Here is a 24,585-nt window from a genome sequence, read left to right as displayed (position 1 = left end):
CTGAGGTTGAATAGGCGCTGCTGCGCCTTCTTCACGACGCTGTCAGTGTGAGTGGACCAATTCAGTTTGTCTGTGATGTGTATGCCGAGGAACTTAAAACTAGCTACCCTCTCCACTACTGTTCCATCGATGTGGATAGGGGGGTGTTCCCTCTGCTGTTTCCTGAAGTCCACAATCATCTCCTTAGTTTTGTTGACGTTGAGTGTGAGGTTATTTTCCTGACACCACACTATGCGGATGACACCACACTGTGTGTCATCCGCATAGCAGTGAAAGTTAACATTGTGTTTTCGAATAACATCCCCAAGAGGTAAAATATATAGTGAAAACAATAGTGGTCCCAAAACGGAACCTTGAGGAACACCGAAATTTACAGTTGATTTGTCAGAGGACAAACCATTCACAGAGACAAACTGATATCTTTCCGACAGATAAGATCTAAACCAGGCCAGAACTTGTCCGTGTAGACCAATTTGGGTTTCCAATCTCTCCAAAAGAATGTGATCGATGGTATCAAAAGCAGCACTAAGGTCTAGGAGCACGAGGACAGATGCAATCATATAAGCATGATTTACATTACTCATTATTAACACTGGTTCCTGCATGTGACTGACGAGGCTTCTTCTCTCAAAGCTGGGAACTTGAAACTGAGATACTCCTTTTGGTTCCCAGAGCAATGTTCTGGGCGTACTGTCAATTGGTCTGAGGTCACAGTCATCTGCAAGAACCAAGATAGCCTTGAATTGTACATTTCTTCTCACTTTCTCTGCAGACAGTACAATTTTCTCACAAGTTTTAAATATCTGAAATGATAAACTGGTGCTGTAAATAATCATGTACTCACTGCACTGGAAGCAATTCATACTTTGGTGTTAATTTGGTGATCATTTGAAAATTCCTGGAATGAATTAATGAAGATACCCAAGTCTTCACATGCCTAAATTCAAGAATATAGTGGGAGTAAAGGGAGATATCCATATTTAAAGTTCTTTATTTATTGTTTGATCATTGAAATAAATATATCTCCATTGCCTGCAACACACAGCTAAAGCAGATATACTTGAATGAAAACAAACTGATGACATCAGTATACACCTGTGGTACATTCAAAATAATTAGTTAATGTTGAAGTTGACCTGCACCTACACAGGGGAACAATAAACACTCATACGTACGAGGCTTCTTGTGCAACAGGGACTGGGGAGACAAAGTCAAGTCAAATCCAATGAAAGCAACACTGAACACTTGATGAGTTATTCAATATAAATATATATTCATCAAATCACAAGTAAGTTACCTTAGGTACTTTTAGAACAATAGTGTAGGGCTTGAGATTTTGATGGCAATGTCCTCTGTCATTACCAGATTTGTAGTCGCTGTCCCTCCCATAGTCAATAACAAACAAATATACACACAGTTCTCACCAAAACAACCTGACTTTTCAAGTATACGCTTATACGTTTATTTTACACTTTTACACACTGTTAAAACAATCAATATGCGTATCTGCATAAAAAGTGAACCATTAGTTATGTGTAGAATCTGCTTACATATAGGCCCATAAGGATAACTATTTTATCTCTACCCAAAAGAGGCATTTGGGTGAGCATGGCAAGATTTAAAGACCACCGTTGAGTTGTTCCAAACTAAAAACATTCATTAAAGTGTAATGCACTGTCTATAACTGAAGATAAAATCCATGTAAAACCAAATATCTGTCAAATAAGTAAACTTGTGTGACAAGACATAATAGCAACACCATTGACACTATATTATTATATATTATTATATATTATTGACACTGCTGTATCCATGAAGTGATAAATCAGTGTTTTGAAGAGTTATGTTTTTCCCTAAAATTGGACTTAGCATAGGTTGGAACTGTCTGTAAAGAGCACATGGCTGCTGGTTGAATTATATTGCTCCTGAGGCGGCCCACGTATAATATGCTTTTTAAAAAGTTGCCGACTAGACTATTCAGGTGGAGCAAACGTACAGAAAAGCTTTGGCTGCCACTTTTAAACAAATAACCCCCTTTCAACTCAAAAAATAAATAAAATAAGATTATAGAACAATCAAACAATGATTTTGTTATTTTGGAGAAAAAGGTACAAAAATGTCTAGCTATCAAATAGCAAACCAACAAAACTAAACTCACTCCACATAATGCCATACTTTCAATTCATATGAAGCTACTAGGCCTAAATCAAAAAGACCAGAGGTCTTAAACCATAGATAGCCTGTGGTCCCAGATCTGTCTGGCCTGTATAGCCAGTGCCATATACAGTCCAAACAGCTTTGCAACCAGGCTACCTAGATCTGTGAATGTGTGGAATAGTTTCACGCATTCTGCCTCATAAATAGTCCAACTTAAGCCTAATGCAGTGTGTGGACTTTGAAGGAAATTGGTAAAAGGTGTGCCAGTGAGAATCACTTCAGATTAAATAGTATTTACACTGAATCCATCTACCTCTGATATATTACTTTCAGGGATAAACACACGTTACATAAATGTACACGTTATCTTATGGATACGTTCAGGTTTTACACAATGTTGTACATAAAGAGAAATGTTTTGTGCACTTAAATGTAGAAAATACATGACACATAGTGCTGACACACTGAGGGAGAGTTGCGCAGTGAGCAGTATGACATAAAGCGAAGCGAAAGGAAACAACCCAAGAAACATCTGGGAAAAAGTCAAAGGTCAATATTTTTTTTAAACACATTGTCTTTTTTTTTTTAAATACTAGAAATACAATTATTTTATACAAAATCAACAATACAGTATTATCAACAGTATACGTGACCTACCACTGACGTGACAAAGGGACCACACACGGATAGTTAATGGGGACATAGAAATAGAATGACTGGAAAGGACCAAGCTGCTCAGATCACGTATATATAATTTCAATGGGAACGTCCATTCTAGTTATTTTATTTCTATGGATATATATAAGAGTATTAGTTGGCTCATAGTAGGCCATCAATGTTCTTCTCTGATATCTCCTTCTCTTTGTCCTCAGTGGCACCCCCTGGTGGACTGTACTTGTTGTTGTAGTCCTGGAGCATGGTCACAACGTCGTGGTGTCCAAAGTGCACTGCCTCTTCCATCGGTGTGTTACCCCACCTTGATGGAACGGACAAGAGACATTGTAAACACTGCTCTTAAATAGACACGTTTTACATTAGCTACGTTTCCATCCAATTGGCGACAGATTTTCACTTGAATATTCTCAAATCTGCATAAATAAAATGTGTGCACTTTCCCACCAGAAATGTGTTTCCATGCTTGTTGCAGATAAAAGGCTGTGCATGATGACGTAGTGGACATAAAAATAACTTTTGCTGTTACATGTACCGAATAAAAAACAAAACAAGATCAGTTTATTTGTCACATGCGCTGAATACTACAGGTGTAGACTTTACAGTGAAGTGCTTACTTACAAACCCTTAACAAAAATGCAGTTTAAAGAAAAATACTAAAAAATAAAGAAAAGTAACAAATAATTAAAGAGCAGCAGTAAAATAACAATAGTGAGTCTATATACAGGGGGTCCCGGTACAGAGTCAATGTGCGGGGGTACCGGTGTCGAGGTAATATATACATGTACAGTCGAAGTCGGAAGTTTACATACACCTTAGCCAAATACATTTAAACTCCATTTTTCACAATTACTGACATTTAATCCTAGTAAAAATTCCCTGTTTTATGTCAGAATAACAGTAGAGAGAATTATTTTTTTTGGCTTTTATTTCTTTCATCACATTCCCAGTGGGTCAGAAGGTGACACACTCAATTCGTTTTTGGTAGCATTGCCTTTAAACTGTTTAACTTGGGTCAAGCGTTTCGGGTAACCTTCCACAAGCTTCCCACAATAAGTTGTAACTGAGTCTTTGCACTTTTCGCACCAAAGTTCATTCATCTCTGGGAGACAGAATGCGTCTCCTTCCTGAGCGGTATGACGGCTGTGTGGTCCCATGGTGTTTATACTTGCGTACTATTGTTTCTACAGATGAACGTGGTACCTTCAGGTGTTTGGAAATTGCTCCCAAGGATGAACCAGACTTATGGAGGTCTACAATGTTTATACATCCACAGGTACACCTTCAATTGACTCAAATGATGTCAATTAGCCTATCAAAAGCTTCTAAAGCCATGACATCATTGTCTGGAATTTTCCAAGCTGTTTAAAGGCACAGTCAACTTAGTGTATGTAAACTTCTGACCCACTGGAATTGTGATACAGTGAATTATAAGTCAAATAATCTGTCTGTAAACAATTATTGGTAAACTTACTTGTCATGCACAAAGTAGATGTCCTAACCAACTTGCCAAAACTAGTTTCTTAACAAGTAATTTGTGGAGTGGTTGAAAAACGAGTTTTAATGACTCCAACCTAAGAGTATGTAAACTTCTGACTTCAACTGTAGGTCATGCTCATCACCATGCACTTTCACCACCCTGTGAAGTTCATCAGAACTTATTTCACCTGTAGCCTAATAAACTGCATGCTTTCCCAAGTTGTGGTGGGAAGACCACACAACATATCATTGTGTGACTCCAAGTTTACTTTGATATGATGGTTATTATATCAATATTTACGCATAATAGGCGTTTCCATCACCATTACTTACATAATACATTTTACAGACAAATATCCAATCACGCATAGCGAATTAGGTTTGTAGACATTTGGAAATTTTACTGACAAATTTGCTGTCAGCCTGTCGTGACATTTCTTATCCAACATGTACTTTACTCTCAAAGTGGGATGGAAAACATATGTCTCCTTGTCCATTGGATCTTGGCTACATTGACAGACACTGGGTGGTCTCGGAGGCCATTGAATCTAAGCTCACCTGTCTTTGGGAACAGGGTTGACCCTGCATGCCTCCAACAGGAACTTGACCACCTCCACATGTCCCTCTGCTGCAGCCACATGGAGGGCTGTCCTGGAGTCATAGTCCCTCTGCTCCATGTCCATGGAAGACAGAGCAAACCTGGACACATTCCCCAGAATGACAGTGATGAGTACTGTACGGCAGCCAAAATAACACACACACCACGTCTAGTCCCCAGGAAACCTTACAAGGTCTCCGTCTGACACAGCGACAGACTTGGAATTTACTCTCCAAAAGATGTTAAAACATGACATATTTCCTTTCATGGCTTATTTTCAAGGCCTTGTTGGCCAACATGGAGATAATGCAGTGCTTGTGTACCTCCTCAGTGCAGACACATCGCCAGTGTACGCAGCAAACAGAAGATTGATGACCGACTTCACCTGAAAGACAACAGAGAGGCAGTTTGCATGTCAACCCCTTTCCTTTAGCACTATCAGTATCTTCCAGTGGATGGCACTGTTGCTTTAAAAAAACACAGCCTTTTCATGGGACTACATGTACATGAAGGCACCTTGGTGAACGTAGGGAAGTAGAAAAAGAGAGCAGAAGGAGAGAGAGGCTCCCAGTTAAACTCGACTCACCCTCTGGTCTCCGCCCTCCCTGCGAGGATCCAGCTTCTTGACAAAGTGCTTCAGGTTGTCGTAGTTGTGGAAGTTGCAAAGGGACACCAGATCCTGGAACCAGAGCAAATCCCTGTCAGGCTTTCTGCTGGGTTTCTAATCATCAAATCAATCAGATCAGTGACAGAGAGACAACAGAGTGAAAACCTATCAGTTTCTCGTACCGTGCAGAACTGGATTCCTCGTACACTGTTACCCAGCTTGTCCAGTGGAGGGGACCAGCACATGATACCCATGACGTTGGGCACCACCAGCAGGATGCCCCCTGCCACGCCCGACTTAGCTGGAAGTCCAACCTGCCAGACAGCATAGAAGAAGAGGTTAACAGGGAGCGCAGACCACGGTGTCAAAACAGATCAGTGTAAAGGAACAGCAGTGGATGGACAAACATCACGGAGTGGAAGATCTACTGCAGTGTAACGTGTAATGTTTCAATTGTAGATTGGAGACACGGTGGGAACAACGGCAAAGAGCAGCAGGCCAAACAGACCGTAGGAAACAATGCTAAACTGGGGTACATGATCCCTGTCAAATCAACAAATACAAGTCTTGTGGGAAGGAACTTGGGAGACTCACGTGGAAAGCGAACTGTCCCGAGAAGTCGTACATGCCACAGGAGTGCATGAGGCTCAGGGTGTTCCGTACCGCCTCTGGGCCCAGCACGCGCTCGCCTGTGATTGGACAGAAGCCGCCATTGGCCAGGGTGGCCGCCATGACGCTAGCGCTTTCACAGGTCACCTCGATGGAGCACAGCTAGAGAAGAATAGAAAACTTGTAATATACCATCGGGAGTAACAGCTAACAGAGACAGAAAAACACAAACAGGATGTTTCTCCACTAAGCCCATTGAAATGATACAGCTTCAAACTTGAACCATGTTCAGAAAAAAATGCTCACTCGATGTCTATGTATTTGGATGACTCACCACTATACATGTCAACTACTAAAGCGAGTGAACTCACTGCAACACTTAAGAGCTGCAGTTAGTTTCAGAATGGGTGGCAAGGGCAAGGAATGTTAGTCTTAAATATTTCAAAAACTAAAAGCATTGTATTTGGGGCAAATCATTCACTAAACCTCAACTAAATCTTTTAATGAATAATGTGGAAATTGAGCAGGTTGAGGTGACTAAATTCCCTGGAGTAACCCTGGATTGTAATTCTGTCATGGTCCAAACATGTTGATACAACAGCAGCTAAATCTGTCCATAATAAAGCTCGGCCTTCTTAACAACACTACCAACAAGGCAGGTCCTAGTTCTGTTGCACCTGGCTCAGAACAGGGAGGCACGGCTGGCCTTTTAAATGTGCACAGAGAGCTAACAACAATAATCCGCCTGTAAATCTCTCATGGCTCAAAGTGGTGGAGAGATTGACTTCATCATTACATCATTAAGAAGTGCTGACAAGATGAAGGCACCGAGCTATCTGTCTAAACTACTGGCACACAGCTCGGACACCCATGCATACCCCACAAGACACGCCACCAGAGGTCTCTTCACAGTCCAAGTCTAGAACACACTATGGGAGGTGCACAGTACTACATGGAACCCTTTTCCACATCAGGTAACTGATGAAAGCAGTAGAATCAGAAAAAACATTTTAAAAACACCTTATGGAACAGTAGGGACTGTGAAGAGAATGATATGGGCAGCGACCATGTAACGCTTTTATAACATACAGAAGAAGTGCACTGGTTAAAAGGGGCAAAGTATTGACACATTTTTTTAAATTGAGAGACGAGCTTAAAGTTTTCTTTACTGACCAGAATTTTCACTTGTCTGACCGCTTGCATGATGAGTTTCTCACAGGACTGGCCTACCTGGGTGATGGTTTTTATCGCTTGAATGATCTGAATCTAGGATTACAGGGACTCCGCAACTATATTCAATGTGCGGGACAAAATTGAGGCTATGATTCAGAAGTTGGAGCTATTCTCTGTCTATTCTCTGTGTGTGCAAATGAACTCAAGCTTACGGACAATGTCAAATGTGATATAGCGAAGCACCTGAGTGAGTTGGGTGCGCAATTACGCAGGTACTTTCCCGAAACGGATGATCCTGCCACCAGTCCACATACCGATATCTGAACAAGAGAGCCTCATCGAAATTGCAAGAAGCGGTTCTGTGAAAATGGAATTTAAATCAGGAGCCACTGACAGATTTCTGGATGGGGCTGCGCTCAGAGGATCCTGCCTTGGCAAATCATGCTGTTAAGACACTGATGCCCTTTGCAACCCACGTACCTATGTGAGAGTGGATTCTCAACCCTCACTAGAATGACAACGAAATACAGGCACAGACTGCGTGTGGAAAAGGGTTGAAGACTGATACTCTATCCAATAGAACCCAACATTGTAGAGTTATGTGCATCCGTACAAACACACCTTCCTCATTAACCTGTGGTGAGTTATTCTCACTTTTCGATGAACAAAAGGTTTTATATGTAAGATGGTTAAATAAAGAGCAAAATGATTGATCATTATTATATTATTACTTGTGCCCAGGTCCTATAAGAGCTCTTTGTCACAACCCGGCACGTGGGAAGTGACAAACTCACACTCATTCTTATGTTTAATAAATGTATCGTATAGTGTGTGTGTGTGTGGCAGGCTTACAAAGATGGCAAAAAACCAACATTTGAGAGTGCGCTGACCCTGGTGCTAGAGAGGGTACACAGCTGGAGGTTGAATGTTTGAAGGGGTGCGGGACTATAACAAGTTTGGGAACCACTGCCTTCATGTGTTTGGACCCCAGGAGGAGTAGCTGCTGCCAAATACAAATGCTCACCTGGAAGTAGAGGTCTAAAATGGAGGTCATGTCTGTCCCCTCTGGAAAGCACTAAGAAAGAAACAGTGGTTTGATTTGACAGTCAGACAATGCCTTGTAAATGCCTAATTAAAAATGTCTACATGATTGATGTAAAATGTGTGTGCTTGTTTCAGCCGTCACCAACCTTCTTCTCCTTAAGGTAGTAGCCGATAGCAAAGTTACGATCTCCAGACTCCCTCTCTGACTGGAATCTGGGTGCAGAGAGCAGGAACATTCAGGAGTCTTGTTTCAACTAAGTAAAATTCCAATTTGGTTCCAATTCTACTACAAAAACCAGTAAAGCTTTTAGTGTTGTTTGACATCGCCGCAGGAAGTGGGTTAGGGTTGCAAAAAATAACGGCTATATCGGTCTGCTAATACAGGACTAGTGAAGGCCCAGTGCAATTTTGTGAACTGTATAAAAAAGAAAATCCAGACTTTTTTTAGGGGTTGCTGCAGCACCCTCAGCACCCCTGCTTCCCGCGGCTATGGTTTTTGATGTTGTTGAGATCCAGATTGATCTCTATGGTTGTTGTTTTTGTGGTGTTATTCTAAAGCAGAATAAAGTACTAACTTGAAAGTGATTATCATACTAGAAATGCTAGTGATGAAAACAACACGGACGAATACTAAGGCACCTGGCCAATGGTGGTGAGCCAAGGTGCTGAACCAAACCACAACCCCAGTTCTTCATCTTGAGAACTCACGTGGCATTGCTGAAACCCACATACTCGTTTCCTGCCAGCTTGTTCATGAAGTTCATGACCTGCAATACAAAGTCCAAAAGGTCACAAAGTACACCCATCATTACAAAGATGATCATCCCAAACAGTCAGCCATCATTACAAAGATGATCATCCCAAACAGTCAGCCATCATTACAAAGATGATCATCCCAAACAGTCAGCCATCATTACAAAGATGATCATCCCAAACAGTCAGCCATCATTACAAAGATGATCATCCCAAACAGTCAGCCATCATCCCAAACAGTCAGCCATCATTACAAAGATGATCATCCCAAACAGTCAGCCATCATTACAAAGATGTAGGGCTAAACATAAAAGAACTGGGTAGCGTTACTTACATAATCAAATTTCTCAGCATTGCTTGCCCCTTGCTAAAAGAGAAACAGAAGATCACATCAGTATGAATGACTACATACTTTATATCAAATTAGATGTACAGGAAATTGTATATTGCCTAGCTAGTGGGAATACTTTATGACAAATTCAAATGATTCCTAGATCAAATTACCAATATCATTACAAAATCTAGCAATAATCATTCTAAAAATAAAAAAAGTATGTACCCTAAAGAAATAAGTTTAGTCCTAATATTACAAATATTTAGGATTACTGGGCAACTAGCTAGTTGGAGATGAAATGAATCACTAATTAAAGAGTTAAGGGTTTTGAAATGAGAAAATAATCTACCAAAAGACAATAAGGTATATGTGAACTTAATATGTAGTAGTGTAAGTAGCCTTTGTACTGTAGGGGTCTGAGTGTCTGTTGGAAGTTAGTGATGTGATGCTAGTGTGTGGCTAATCCTCTGTGTTATAGAAAGGTTATGGATCTATATGTGCAGATTAATTAGTGATGTCCTCACTTAATATTGTAGAACACACTGACTTCTGGGATGTGTAGTGTGAGCTGAGGAGGTACTACAGAAATGAAACGTTACATTTAACTCTAATAATACAAATAGTGCAAATAAACCAGTTAAATACATTCAAAAAAATAAAACACAAATAATCAATCCTCTAAAAACAATGGTATGTTTGTACAATCAGGATTTTGAAAAACATTTGTTTTGCCTTTTGTTTATTTGATTTGTAAACCGTTTGTAAAATGCAGGTGACAAATAGCAACTACTAAAACTGTAGCATATTATAACAAATCCAGATGTTGCTCAATAGGGAGAATAATTTAAGTAAACAAATTACCAACGTCATTGACCTGTGGCAGTGGTCATAATTTCCCACAGATCTTAATGCTGTAAAATATGCAACAACAAATAAACCACAAACGAGGCTTCAAAAATACATTACAATTTTCCCATAGTTTAGTCCCAGATTTACCATACAGGAACCACATTTTGAGAGACAGATCTGGTCTATATTACTAGAATATAGACCAGACCATATTAGAATATAGGGGCATCCAATCAGTGGATTGATTATTGAGCCCACCATTAGCAACCTTTACAGTGATTGGTTTAAGGTTATAATGAAGATTTAAGCAGAAAGATACCACATCATTACCCTGTCAAGTCAAACGACTGCCATCCAAATAACCAAATTACTAATAGGCTACAGATGTAGGATCTTAATTTATCACTCATTGCAGGAAAAATGCAAACGTGTAGTGTATTAACAGTTTATAATTTCCACTTTAAAATGTCAAGACTTGATTTGCCCTAACGAAAAATATATAAACCCCTACAAAAAATGTCAATTATAATTCACACAATAATTCACATTTCCTATTGCTGCAGGATTATTTCCCTGCTGTAGCAAACCGGCTCAAATTACGTTCCTACATATGTATATCACTAGGTGTAATATTTAGTGTACTGTACTATGTACCATAGTGTACAGTATGATACAAGTAACAAAAACATACATTTGTTAACATTAATTACTAGAGTCGTTATTCCTTATAGGTGTTACTCCTATAAACTCTTAAGACAGGATAATCATACGGCACCTTTCCATTAGAGTTCAACCCCAAATCAAACCAGACAGGAAAACGCAAGGCTTCATTCGGTAACTTGGCTTGGTTGTGGTTGAGATTGATGAGTAGCCAGGCCTCATCTATCTGGGTCCGTATGCCATGTTACGTTGAAATATGGATATACGTGCTAGTCTTGTTTTGAAGGTGATAATGTACTGCCTACACTGTCTTCATCTAAGACAGACCGTTATAGATATGGGCTTTGGCTACATACAGTAAGCGAAAAGGCATCTGCAGTAGGTTGCAGCCACTAATTATTGGAGATGAAACCTAATTTCTGCAGAGAATGAAGTATTATGTCTCTGAAGACATTGAAGGTGAAAGAGAAGTCATTTGGAGAGAGTTTGTATCATTAGTTTATGGTATGTGATTGTTGAGAGTTTAGTATGAAACAAGCACAGTTCCTCGCGTTGATATGATCAATGGGCTGGTGGTGGGTTATGTAGTAACAACACTACAGAAGACTTATGCACACAACATACATGTACGTGTCCCCTCTTGGTTCTAGTCTTCAGCGAGGCACCTACAACGCATGGGAGGCGAACGTGTTTTACCCTACAATATCTCATAATAAACACACAGAGAATTCATTACAGTTTCAGCAGCAGAGGGTGCACTGCTCCCATACAGTAAGCTATTCATTTTTTTGTTTTGTGGTATCCAATTGGTAGTTACAGTATTTTCTCATCACTGCAACTCCCTTATGGACTCGGGAGAGGCGAAGGTCGAGAGCCGTGATTCCTCCGAAACACAACCCAACCAAGCCACACTGCTTCTTGACACAATGCCCACTTAACCCGGAAGCCAGCCGCACAAATGTGCACCTGGTGACCATGTCAGCATGCACTGCGCCCGGCCCGCCACAGGAATCGCTAGTGCGTGATGGGACAAGGACATCCCTGCCGGCCAAATCCTTCCCTAACGCAGACGACGCCGGGCCAATTGTGTGCCGCCCCGTGGGTCTCCCGGTTGCGGCCGGCTGCGACAGAGCCTGGACTCAAACCCAGAATCTCTAGTGGCACAGCTAGCACTGCGATGCAGTGCCTTAAACCACTGCACCACTCGGGATGCCCAGTAAGCTATTTCTAACAGCACTTCCTGACTAATAGCCAATAGCAAAGATATTCTACTCCTCTCAGCCAATAGCCAGCCAGGTTGGCTTTGCCTCTACCTGGTCAAAGACATAAGATTTAAGCAGGTGACAGATGCACAGAAACACACCCACATATTGATCTTTCATTCATATACCAAAGCAGTTTTACCCATGATTAAATATATTTCTTTATCTATATGGCTGGGCTGGTTATACCAATCTGAGGCCCGTTGCCTGACACGCTAGCGCTGTCTCACACAAACTCAGCCTTGTGTATACTGCATGGGCTATGTGCATAACTGAGAGGCAGGCGGATCACTGATGCTTTCACCAAACAAATCCCCTTTCAGCGGGATGATCTATAGTCTTAATCTCTCCATATACAATACAGTGCAAGCTGGTAATCTGGCTAAAGCAATGAAGTCCTCCCTGTCATTTAATTTATTTCAAATGTAATTCAATACAACTTTGTCACTCAGAAGGTAACGAGGTACGTATAGAATTGACCTAGTGTTTTATGCAGCCTACTATTGGTACAACTACTCACTGTACTGAACAAAAGGCATGGTTCGACGTTTCTTTTTTAAACAAATGTCCCCCCCCAAAAATAAAAATCATACATTATTATTATCTGAAATTCAAATGTTATTTACCTTTAGGAGGGACGTGCACACAATCGCACCGGCGTTAACCATAGGGTTATGTGGTTTATCTGTGGAAATCAGTGTGTTACATTATAACATGTCTGCAAATGCAGAGGACAGAGTACACGTTCACACACAGCAAGGTCACAGTTTCTGCACAATCACCACACAACACATTCAATGTTAGAAGCAAATATGCCCAAAGAACATGTAACTTTGAACTTGAAGTGAGGAAATGAGCAGAACAACAAATCAGATGGATAATGAATGAATGCTGATGGGACCACGGCTGCCTTTTGTATTCTAGAGACCATACTAGTGATATTGAGGAACACAGCCATGAACACACAGCTCAGTACTGGCTGTACTGTAGGTCTGTTGTGTTACGCCACTTCCTCTTCCCTTCCCCTAAACCCCTTTAATCTTCTTATGCAATCCCACACAAAAGGGAGAGGAAAAAAAAAACATTCCTACCACTGCTAGCAGGTTGCCTAAACTGATTAGATAACATGGCCAACAACCAAAACCGACCTGGGATTTACTGAAACCCTGTACTAAAACCCGAGTCACAATCTACAGAGCTCAGACAGCATCCTTTACCAAACCAACACAGCATTCGGAGCAATGAGTTACATTGCCTTGATTTAATTGGAAACTCGGCTCGATTTGAGAGCGCTTGACAAACTGCTGCTCTCCATACAGCTCCTGTACGCGCTTCATACTCGAAGCTGACATCAACAGAAGGCGACGCATTGACACTGTTCACTGCCAGCACAGTTGTTATTGCATTTGTTCCGTTGATGAGACGGAGGAGAGGATCCTCCAGCGTCGCGGTAAAAATAATAATCACATTGCATACGATGTCCGGGGAATAAAACAGTGTCCGTTGTTGTAATATAGCAAACGGACGTGGCCGTTTCACAGAGTACGGATTCCAGCTTTAGAACCTAGGATCTTATCAAAGACATGATACATGAGGTTGGTGTTCTTCTCCAGGTCTACGTAGACTATTGCAGATTTGAGTAGAGCGTATGGACATTGAGAGCCGATGTACTGATTCTATCCGGCTGCACCAACACCTCTCATTAAGATTACATAACACTACCATGGCAACAGACTGCACCACAGGCCGGATCACCTTGCATTGAATCATATGACAACCCACCCAGAGGGACTACTTTCTCTCAATCAACCCGGACAACTGTCCAATGTCTTTTCACAGGGTATGCTATAGGTTTGAAGTAAAAAGGACCACCTCAGCAACACTGCATTGTGACGAACACCTCTGTTATCAGTTCTGCGTGTGAAATGAACAGCCACACAGCGAGCCGTGGTGCTCCAGACAGACTGGTGCTGCCTGCGACCATAGAATTACAGAATCTCATTCTGAAGCTCTGTCGGTTGTATGACACCCGGCCACTCTAGTATTTTATATCTCTACACGTGCGACCCTCACCTTCCTCGTTGAGGAATAGTTTGTTGAAGCGCAGGCCGCTGGGCTCTTTGCCAATGAAACGGTGCACATACTCTGTCCCGTGGTCGTGCACGGCGATGGCGTACTTCAGCGGCTTTACACACGACTGCAGGCAGAACGGGACTTTGGTGTCACCCGCTGTGTGTCTAAAGAAGGGATAGAGAGAGAGAGGAGGGGATGGGGAGAGAGAGAGGAAGGGATGGAGAGAGGGGATGAGTGGGGGGAGAGAACCAGGAGCTAAAGGCAATAAGCAAAGGCAAATTTGAACAATATGAATGAATGTCTCATTATGTGGGGTAACTAATTAGCTACTTTACCGTGTGTGACTTTGTCATTGGTATGGACAGTGTCACAATGCTGCTGTGAGCAGTTTGACAGGAACACTATACGTCAGTACAGTTAACTGTAGAAATAGAAATGTGGGCTGCTACGTGTTTACTGCATGTTAAACATGACTATAGCTGCTGTACCTTTGTCCATCCACAGTGCATATGGACACGGCCCAGAGGTCCGGGCTGAACCTGGCCAGCTGGGGAATGTAGTCAGCCACCTACGCAACAAAACAAAAGGCAACATAACAACACTTCCCATTCCCCATGGGCATTTAATCAGGAAATGATCATCACCACCATGTCGTCTCACTGACCCTGGGGCCTCTCCCTCACCCACCTGTCCCCCTCCCAGGTTTTTGGCATTCTCATAGAGCGCGTCGATTTCGGAGGCGAAGGACACAAAGTCGGGGATAACAAACTTCTTCCTGAAGGCCTGGGTGAGCAGCACGATGTTGCTCTGGACACACCTGGGAGAGAAAAGGTGACAGTGGTCTTTATCTTAGGTACCAGAGTCACCTTATGACTAGTGTAACACATGGGAGTCCTGTGTGCTTCAGTTGGTAGAGCATGGCACTTGCAATGCCAGGGTCAAGGGTTCAATACCCGCTGGGGCCACCCATAAGAAACTCTATGCATGCAAGTCGCTTTGGATCAAAGCGTCTGCTAAATGGAATATATTACTACATTGTTATTGTACACATGATACAGGGAATAGATAACTGTGAGGAATTAGCTCATAGATTTGTATAAGATGTTATATGACATTAGATATCTATTTACCCTGTCCTCTCCCTGCTACTGTATGACATTAGATATCTATTTACCCTGTCCTCTCCCTGCTACTGTATGACATTAGATATCTATTTACCCTGTCCTCTCCCTGCTACTGTATGACATTAGATATCCATTTACCCTGTCCTCTCCCTGCTACTGTATGACATTAGATATCTATTTACCCTGTCCTCTCCCTGCTACTGTATGACATTAGATATCTATTTACCCTGTCCTCTCCCTGCTACTGTATGACATTAGATATCTATTTACCCTGTCCTCTCCCTGCTACTGTATAACATTAGATATCCATTTACCCTGTCCTCTCCCTGCTACTGTATGACATTAGATATCTATTTACCCTGTCCTCTCCCTGCTACTGTATAACATTAGATATCCATTTACCCTGTCCTCTCCCTGCTACTGTATGACATTAGATATCCATTTACCCTGTCCTCTCCCTGCTACTGTATATGACATTAGATATCTATTTACCCCCTGTCCTCTCCCTGCTACTGTATGACATTAGATATCTATTTACCCTGTCCTCTCCCTGCTACTGTATGACATTAGATATCTATTTACCCTGTCCTCTCCCTGCTACTGTATGACATTAGATATCCATTTACCCTGTCCTCTCCCTGCTACTGTATGACATTAGATATCTATTTACCCTGTCCTCTCCCTGCTACTGTATGACATTAGATATCCATTTACCCTGTCCTCTCCCTGCTACTGTATGACATTAGATATCTATTTACCCTGTCCTCTCCCTGCTACTGTATGACATTAGATATCCATTTCCTCTCCCTGCTACTGTATGACATTAGATATCTATTTACCCTGTCCCTCCCTGCTACCATTAGATATCTATTTACCCTGTCCTCTCCCTGCTACTGTATGACATTAGATATCCATTTACCCTGTCCTCTCCCTGCTACTGTATGCCATTAGATATCTATTTACCCTGTCCTCTCCCTGCTACTGTATGCCATTAGATATCTATTTACCCTGTCCTCTCCCTGCTACTGTATAACATTAGATATCTATTTACCCTGTCCTCTCCCTGCTACTGTATGACATTAGATATCTATTTACCCTGTCCTCTCCCTGCTACTGTATGACATTAGATATCTATTTACCCTGTCCTCTCCCTGCTACTGTATGACATTAGATATCCATTTACCCTGTCCTCTCCCTGCTACTGTATGACATTAGATATCTATTTACCCCCTGTCCTCTCCCTGCTACTGTATGACATTAGATATCCATTTACCCTGTCCTCTCCCTGCTACTGTATATGACATTAGATATCTATTTACCCTGTCCTCTCCCTGCTACTGTATGACATTAGATATCTATTTACCCTGTCCTCTCCCTGCTACTGTATGCCATTAGATATCTATTTACCCTGTCCTCTCCCTGCTACCCTGTCCTCTCCCTGCTACTGTATGCCATTAGATATCTATTTACCCTGTCCTCTCCCTGCTACTGTATGCCATTAGATATCTATTTACCCTGTCCTCTCCCTGCTACTGTATATGACATTAGATATCTATTTACCCTGTCCTCTCCCTGCTACTGTATGACATTAGATATCTATTTACCCTGTCCTCTCCCTGCTACTGTATGACATTAGATATCTATTTACCCTGTCCTCTCCCTGCTACTGTATGACATTAGATATCTATTTACCCTGTCCTCTCCCTGCTACTGTATGCCATTAGATATCTATTTACCCTGTCCTCTCCCTGCTACTGTATGACATTAGATATCTATTTACCCTGTCCTCTCCCTGCTACTGTATATGACATTAGATATCTATTTACCCTGTCCTCTCCCTGCTACTGTATGCCATTAGATATCTATTTACCCTGTCCTCTCCCTGCTACTGTATGCCATTAGATATCTATTTACCCTGTCCTCTCCCTGCTACTGTATGACATTAGATATCCATTTACCCTGTCCTCTCCCTGCTACTGTATAACATTAGATATCCATTTACCCTGTCCTCTCCCTGCTACTGTATGACATTAGATATCCATTTACCCTGCCCTCTCCCTGCTACTGTATGACATTAGATATCTATTTACCCTGTCCTCTCCCTGCTACTGTATGAAATCAGATATCTATTTACCCTGTCCTCTCCGTGCTACTGTATGAAATCAGATATCTATTTACCCTGTCCTCTCCGTGCTACTGTATGAAACCAGATATCTATTTACCCTGTCCTCTCTCTGCTACTGTATGAAATCAGATATCTATTTACCCTGTCCTCTCCCTGCTACTGTATGAAATCAGATATCTATTTACCCTGTCCTCTCCCTGCTACTGTATGCGCCCACTGGTGTGTTTACTGTATAGGCTTCTCTTGCCTATAAATCGTTGCCTCCCAGATGGCTTTCAGTCAAAGCTAGTGCAGCTCCTCCTAGCATGTTTGTGTAGCTCCTAGTGTGTTGTCTTATGATCTGTATCCTGCAGGGTGACTTGCCTACAGAGTGCTTTCTCAAACGGTCACTGGGCTATGTGTGCTGTCACATGGTATGTCCTAGGGTTGTAAACAGGAACACTCTTTTTGAAGCAAATATCAGCTGATCTGGAAAGGACAGTTCTTGTGATCGTAGAGATGAGTCTCTTGACAAAAATCGCCATTGACTATTTTTGTAAAAAAAGGACATGTTCAAATGAATGGGATTGATATGACCTTGACAATCTGAAAGGACTTGACTGTAACATGCTTCCTTATAAAAGCCTGAAATATTATGAATAATTAATGACTTGAAATGCATTGAGCAAATACTTCTAAGGAATCTGAATAATTTATGGCCTACATGAACTGTGTTCAAATAAAGGAGGCACAAAAATGACTAAATGATGACCGGTGCTTGATATATCAAATGACCACTAAAGACTTCTGTTCTAGGTCTAATGTCTAGAGTGGTGTGGAACTAGAAGCAACTTGTTATAGAACCCAGCTCTAGTGTCTTACTTCTTGATGTAGTCTTGATAAACATTACTTCTAGCATCTGTTCTACATCCCAGTTCTAGACTGGTCTTACTTCTTGAAGTAGTCTTGATAAACAGTACTTCTAGCATCTGTTCTACATCCCAGTTCTAGACTGGTCTTACTTCTTGAAGTAGTCTTGATAAACAGTACTTCTAGCATCTGTTCTACATCCCAGTTCTAGACTGGTCTTACTTCTTGAAGTAGTCTTGATAAACATTACTTCTAGCATCTGTTCTACATCCCAGTTCTAGACTGTCTAACTTCTTGAAGTAGTCTTTATAAACATTACTTCTAGCGTCTGTTCTACATCCCAGTTCTAGACTGGACTAGACTGGACTTACTTCTTGAAGAGGTGTCGGTCCAGGTTTCCGTCCGACGTGGTTTTCATGATGACTTTCAGGTTCTCCATACATTCCTTCAGCCGAGGGTCTCCGGTCCGAAGCCCTGTGGCTTTCAGCGCCTGCAGAAAGCATGGCTCTTGTCAGGGGGCTGACGGGTATCATGTTTATTACATGTTTACAACACGTTTATTCTGTTTGTCATGCTTATAACAAGGTTATAACTTGGCAATTGACCGGAATAGTACGCTATATTTCTAAAGGGATCCAATGTAAATGTCAAGACTAATAAGGCCTATTGAATAAACTGCTCTTCCATGCCAGATAGAGGGAGATTAACATTTCACTATAGAAATAGAATGAATTCTAATCTGACAAGAATCTAATTCTATAAATGTCACCCCAAGCAAGGGGCCACACATGAGTGAGCTATTGCTTCCTGGTACAGCCAGCGTAGTAACAAGCCTTATATTCAGATATACAGTAGAAGACTGTGGCAGTAATCATGACACAGTAGGCACCATTGCTATACTACCATCCAGCTGGCTCAACCATGTGGCTGCCTGGTTGGCTCTTGCCTGACACTCACTGTGGTGAATTTGTGAGCCGGGATTTTTTCAGCGCCCCCGGCAATGGTGTAGAAGAGCAAATCCTCCAGACTGGGCAGGATGCCTGCCTTCCTTCTCCTGGGACACACACACACACACACACACACACACACACACACACACACACACACACACACACACACACACACACACACACACACACACACACACACAGAGTCAGGAAAGGCCAGGGTTCTCTAAAGGCAATGGGGAACTGCAGCAGGGGGCCGGGATTAACTAGCTATAATACTGTAGAGGAGTGGTGGTGAGTATTTCACGTTACGGCCCCGGCTTTAAGGAAAGGGTTTGAACACTGCTCACAAAACACCAGTCAGATAGTTCAAGGAGAGTTTGGAGAATTTTTCTAGACAATATCTTGTTGGCATGGCTCTTCAATCAGAAATAAGGTCAACTTTGTTGGTTTTATGTCAATTTAAATACATGCATATCAGTTACAAATTATAGCGTCAAGTTTCAGCTAATGCCCGGGGGCTTGAAGTGAGTCATTAGCCTATTTACAGACTGGTATTATGCATAGCAGCTCCAAATCCGTTCCACTCACTCTGGGAGAGGAGAGTTAGTACAGTATGTTAGAGGTAGATAGATAGGTGGAATACTGTAGTTAGGCCTAAACGAGGAGTATGTATTCCATCATGATTCACCATACACCAAATAGGATCTCTGAGGGAGGAGGGTGGCAGCTCAGGCTAAGTCAGTCCCGCAATGCATCATGGGACAGACAGGCAATAGAGCTATAGTAACCCAGCTCCGTAGCCTGCCCTAGCGATGAAGACATCACAACGTTTTGAAAACTGATAGAGGTAGAGGGTCAAATCCCCTCATCAGCTACCCAGGAATGACTCAGACTCCGGACACTGCACATCTTTCAGTTTGTTGTTGTTTAATAGGATCTCTTCCAGTTTGGAGATTGTTTAAGCCGCATTCGTTCGTAAAGGGTCATAATCATCTTGAATGATTATGACCCTTTATCATTTCCATGTCAAATGTTTTGATAAGGCCAATTTGATTGTGATCATTGGCCCATTTCTGGAGTCATTTCTGGATTGCTGATGCCTGCCGGGGAGGAACGCGAGAACAAACGGTCGGTGGGACGGCTGGGGAAGCCAAGCGCAGTCGCTTGTAGAGGCTGAGCACATTTCGAGGTAGAGAATTGAAGAGAGAGCACTCAGCAGCAGCAAGGCTTAGCCTGGAAAAACTACAGTACATCTACATGGGAACAAATACTGTATATAAATTGAGACATATACTTACACACCAAGGCAAAGCAAGCCGATCAAATGAAAAAAAAGGAGAGAAAATATGCAGAGTAAGTGAGTGGCATTAGAACAAACTCAGTGACAATGTGCATCATCATCATCAAGCAGATAGGCTTACTGATAAGACACACAGATTCATGGATTAACAAACACATTCAATATTTAGGACGCATTCCAAAACTGCACAACACCAGTGAAAACCATGGCACGGCAGAACCTGAAGAAAAATCATTATTCCCTTCCAGCAAAGCACACTGTAAAACAAAACAGCACCCTCTCTGCTTCATGTCTCCAAGCCCTTGCCCCAGGATAATAGGAAGTCCACCCAGACAGGCTATTAGCAGGTGTGAAGCATCTGGACTGGTGCTGATGATGCTCCGTTAATTACCTCTACCCAGCCTTAGCTGGCCTTCCTCCCTCCCCTCTCTTCCCCTTCCACTGCCTCGACCTCCCTGCAGCTTTGTGAGGTCAACTGTGTGCAGCATGTAGAGTGTGTGCCTCATCAGAAGGCCTGCACGGATCCCGCCACATAGCCTAGACCTCAGCCTCCAACAGCACACTGCCTGCCCCACATTCGGGTCTGTCCTGCAAAGAGAGAGCTTGGTATCCCTGGCCATAGTTTCTGGAGACCAGAGGCTACGACTTGGTGTCACTGATCCTCATTACTACTTGGGAAGTCTGCCAAGCCTAGCCCTACAGTCAGTGTGTTACATCTCCTGTGCTATTTATATACACGGGAGTTCAAAGCAGCGTGACTACTTGAACTGTGACCAAATGAAATGAACAATCTGTGCAAAAGAGAATTCTTGAATTAATGTGTGACAGTAATAACATGGTCATAGACGCTAAATGCTTGCAACTTCAAGGCAGCGCTCTGATGAATACGTTTGCGCCCGACACAAACATTAACCGACTTGATGGAGTCATTTTTGGCTACCATTTTTATTCGATCCCAATTCATCACAGCCTGGTTTCACTACCTCCAAGATGTCACTGGTGAATTGGTCCGAAGTGCATTGATCATCGTCTGTTGACAGGAGGGAACCACAAAAATCAATCCGAGTCAGGGCAGAGTCTGAAGGACTCAATCTCCATTCACTAACAATATGCTGCAGCAGCACACGCTAACACAATGCAAACCAGGGCAAAACCAGAAAAGGAAAAACCTTTAAATTGACCAGACTGTGCATTGATAATTCTGCTATAGGCCTACCTAGGCTACCTTCCAGCAGAGGACCCATTTGGACTGACTAGGCCTAATGTTTGTGTATCTGTGATTGAACCTACCCTGACGGAGGATGTTGTTGTTGTCAATAATGTACTACAGCTGGTTTGACAACAGCTAAAGCAAATTGACTATGGATAAAACAAGAAGGGTGCCTGTTAAGCTATGGGCAATGAGGCATATCATTACCAGTAGATGCATTTGTTTTCTGTGAAAAATCAAACTGACTGGATGTGACAGAGAGAGCGAGCCTATTCCTGGCGGCATTAATAGCCTAGGTCGACTCTACACCTGTGTGCAGTAAAATGCATGAGTGAACTCAGGAGTTCCTGGCCCCATTATCGAGTGATTATATTGTTTTTCTCATAAGAGCGACTCCATTCACAGCACACAGTTGACTGAGTAGGATAGGATACCTGTAACTGTCTGTGGGAGAATGAATCAAAATGAGCCATCAAATGTTATGTATGATTAGAAACTGGGTCTAGAGAGAACTCTCTTATCTTGTTCCTGTCTGGGGCTACTGTATTACTGTTCACTGTACCAGCTCTCCCAGAGGTGACTATGACATGATGCTCAAATTCAAGCCACCAACAGGGGCAATAGTAGGAATGCCCATGTGTGACAGCTGCACAAGGGGATGGGCAGGATTTGGCAACAGGGAATTGTTATGTTGTTTTGCAGTGAGAAATTATGCAATAAACTGGCATTACCCCAGTCAGACTAGTTGGTATGGCCTAATGATTTCACATCTAAATTGGGTGTAAGATCCCTCCATTCCTAAGATCCCACCAAGTATATTAAAAGCTAGGCCTAAATGCTAGGAAACGGATCCATTGTCAGAGAAATAGGCTACAATGTAATATCCTGATGACCATGTAAAGCCACATCCATTATAATTCCAAAATGGTAGCCCCCTAGATGACATCCATCCCCATTCCCAAATCCCCACTGACTGTCACACTAGATCCAAAATGCCATTCTACCCATTCTGATGCAGCCAGCACCACTCTGCCCAGTCTGCAGTGCCAGATCTGTGACTGTCTCCATGGTAATAGACTTCCAGGATTCTAAAGTGTCTTGACTCCTGCAAGATTGGCTGAGAGGAGATTTGATCAAATGATTTGCTCATAATGGACATTCAATAGCCTACCCTTTACCACGGTCTTTTTAAATCGCAAAGTGGTCCCTGCCACCATGGACAGCACTAATATTGGACAGTTGCCTTTGGCAGAGGAGGGAGGTAAATAAATAGCCTACCTTATCAGCTGGCCTAACACGACGAGAACAAATACTCACTATCTGATAAGACAATCATGATATGCCAATTCAAACGGAGACTTCCAATGTAGAAGTCTGTGTCCAGGACATACAAGTTGCTGAAACACCCAACAAATTGTTATTATCATGCCATTATCACCATGCTATATAGCCTGCAAGAAACTATAGAATGAGAGAGGCTGTTCAGTATTCAAGTAGAATGACACTCATAACAGAGAGAACACGCTTTCTCTAGAGCAAACAATAGAAACACAGCTTGATAACCGACCTCTAGGTGTCATTGATGAAAAACATGAAAATCCCTTTCTGATATAGGCTAAGGCCTGAAGGAGCGTACCTGGCTTTACAATTATTCCTGACAGAGATGAACTGTTCCGTAGTCATGTTATTATAGGCTATTACTGTTATAATATTATATAACAGTGCTGTTTCATAGACATGGTCATTTCATAACATCCCAAATGCATAACCTTCGAAATGAAATGACTAAATGGACATAGATCTAGGCCTATAAAGGGAGCAGGTGTGCTGGACTGATGTAATGTGGGTCTCTGACTCTTCAGAACTGAAACTGTCAGAACACACAGGTCAGGTTAACAACATCTCTAGACAAATTGAGGACTGCATAATTTATTGAGGTTCATTAGAAATCAATCTAGCTTGCTAGACTCGGTCCATGTGATTATTCTGGCTGGAACGTTAAGAACCCCCCCCTGTAAATATAATTTAATAGCTTTATCAGCTGTACCGGCTAGATAACGGTACTCACTTCTCGGCAGCTGCCTCCTTGGTGGCGGTTTCATTGCTGGTGGAGGTGTCATTTTTGGTGTCCGTTGGCGGTGGCACCGAACCGTCGTCGCTCTTGGTGGAGAGGTTCCGAGTTCCGTGGGCGTTGGTAGTGTATGGCGTAGCTCTCCATCCAACCGCATGCTGGAGACACTTTACTTTGGTCACGGATCTGACATCTGTACAGGCGATGCTAAAGCAATACGCGACTGATGGTGATGTCTTTTTGGCGATACCTGTCAAAGGGCGCTTCAGGTTAGATTGAAACAACTCCTTGAGCAGTACCGAAGACCTAAAATGTAACATGTCAATCCTATCAAGCTAAATCGTGGCGCTGTTTATAACTCAGCTAGCTAGATATGGAATAAATATGAAGTAATATATTCCAAATGCGTTGGGTGTCGGTCGTGAAGAATGGTTTAGTCAGTGAGTCACGACTCTCAAATGTGTTCTAGTGGACAAAAACCTCTCATTCTCACGCCCAACTCGAATCCTATTGGCTCCTGTTAGCGCGTAAATCATCCTCCGATTGGCTGGTCTTGTTGGCTGTCATTCATGCTAATTTTACAGTGCATCATGGCGTCAAATATACCGGGTGAATGTGACAAAAGATGATGAATATACTGACAATTATACATGTCCCTCCGCTGCCCTAATAATGGGAGTAGTTGT

General features: G+C 42.2%; 1 protein-coding gene across 2 annotated transcripts; it reads right to left on the bottom strand.

Moving 5' to 3' along the window:
- Positions 1-975: 975 nt before the first annotated feature.
- Positions 976-24,375, bottom strand: LOC124008297 (glutaminase kidney isoform, mitochondrial-like). Of its 2 annotated transcripts, none has more exons than XM_046319456.1 (17): positions 23,897-24,375; positions 19,326-19,422; positions 18,740-18,858; positions 14,958-15,087; positions 14,759-14,838; positions 14,271-14,434; positions 12,824-12,882; positions 9,427-9,459; positions 9,048-9,106; positions 8,486-8,552; positions 8,320-8,370; positions 6,108-6,284; positions 5,696-5,827; positions 5,493-5,585; positions 5,230-5,291; positions 4,867-5,007; positions 976-3,133 (listed from the first exon to the last, which is right to left on the bottom strand). In XM_046319456.1, the coding sequence occupies exons 1-17, from the start codon at positions 24,217-24,219 to the stop codon at positions 2,977-2,979; spliced, it is 1,944 nt and encodes a 647-aa protein (XP_046175412.1). In that variant the 5' UTR covers positions 24,220-24,375; the 3' UTR covers positions 976-2,976. The 2 variants fall into 2 exon arrangements, with proteins under 2 accessions (XP_046175412.1, XP_046175413.1); XM_046319457.1 differs by having other exon boundaries at positions 19,326-19,416.
- Between the last annotated feature and the right edge of the window lie 210 nt (positions 24,376-24,585).

This window comes from Oncorhynchus gorbuscha, linkage group LG21 (genome assembly GCF_021184085.1).
Source record: "Oncorhynchus gorbuscha isolate QuinsamMale2020 ecotype Even-year linkage group LG21, OgorEven_v1.0, whole genome shotgun sequence".
NCBI lineage: Eukaryota > Metazoa > Chordata > Actinopteri > Salmoniformes > Salmonidae > Oncorhynchus > Oncorhynchus gorbuscha.
This window is presented reverse-complemented; position numbering and strand designations above follow the sequence as displayed.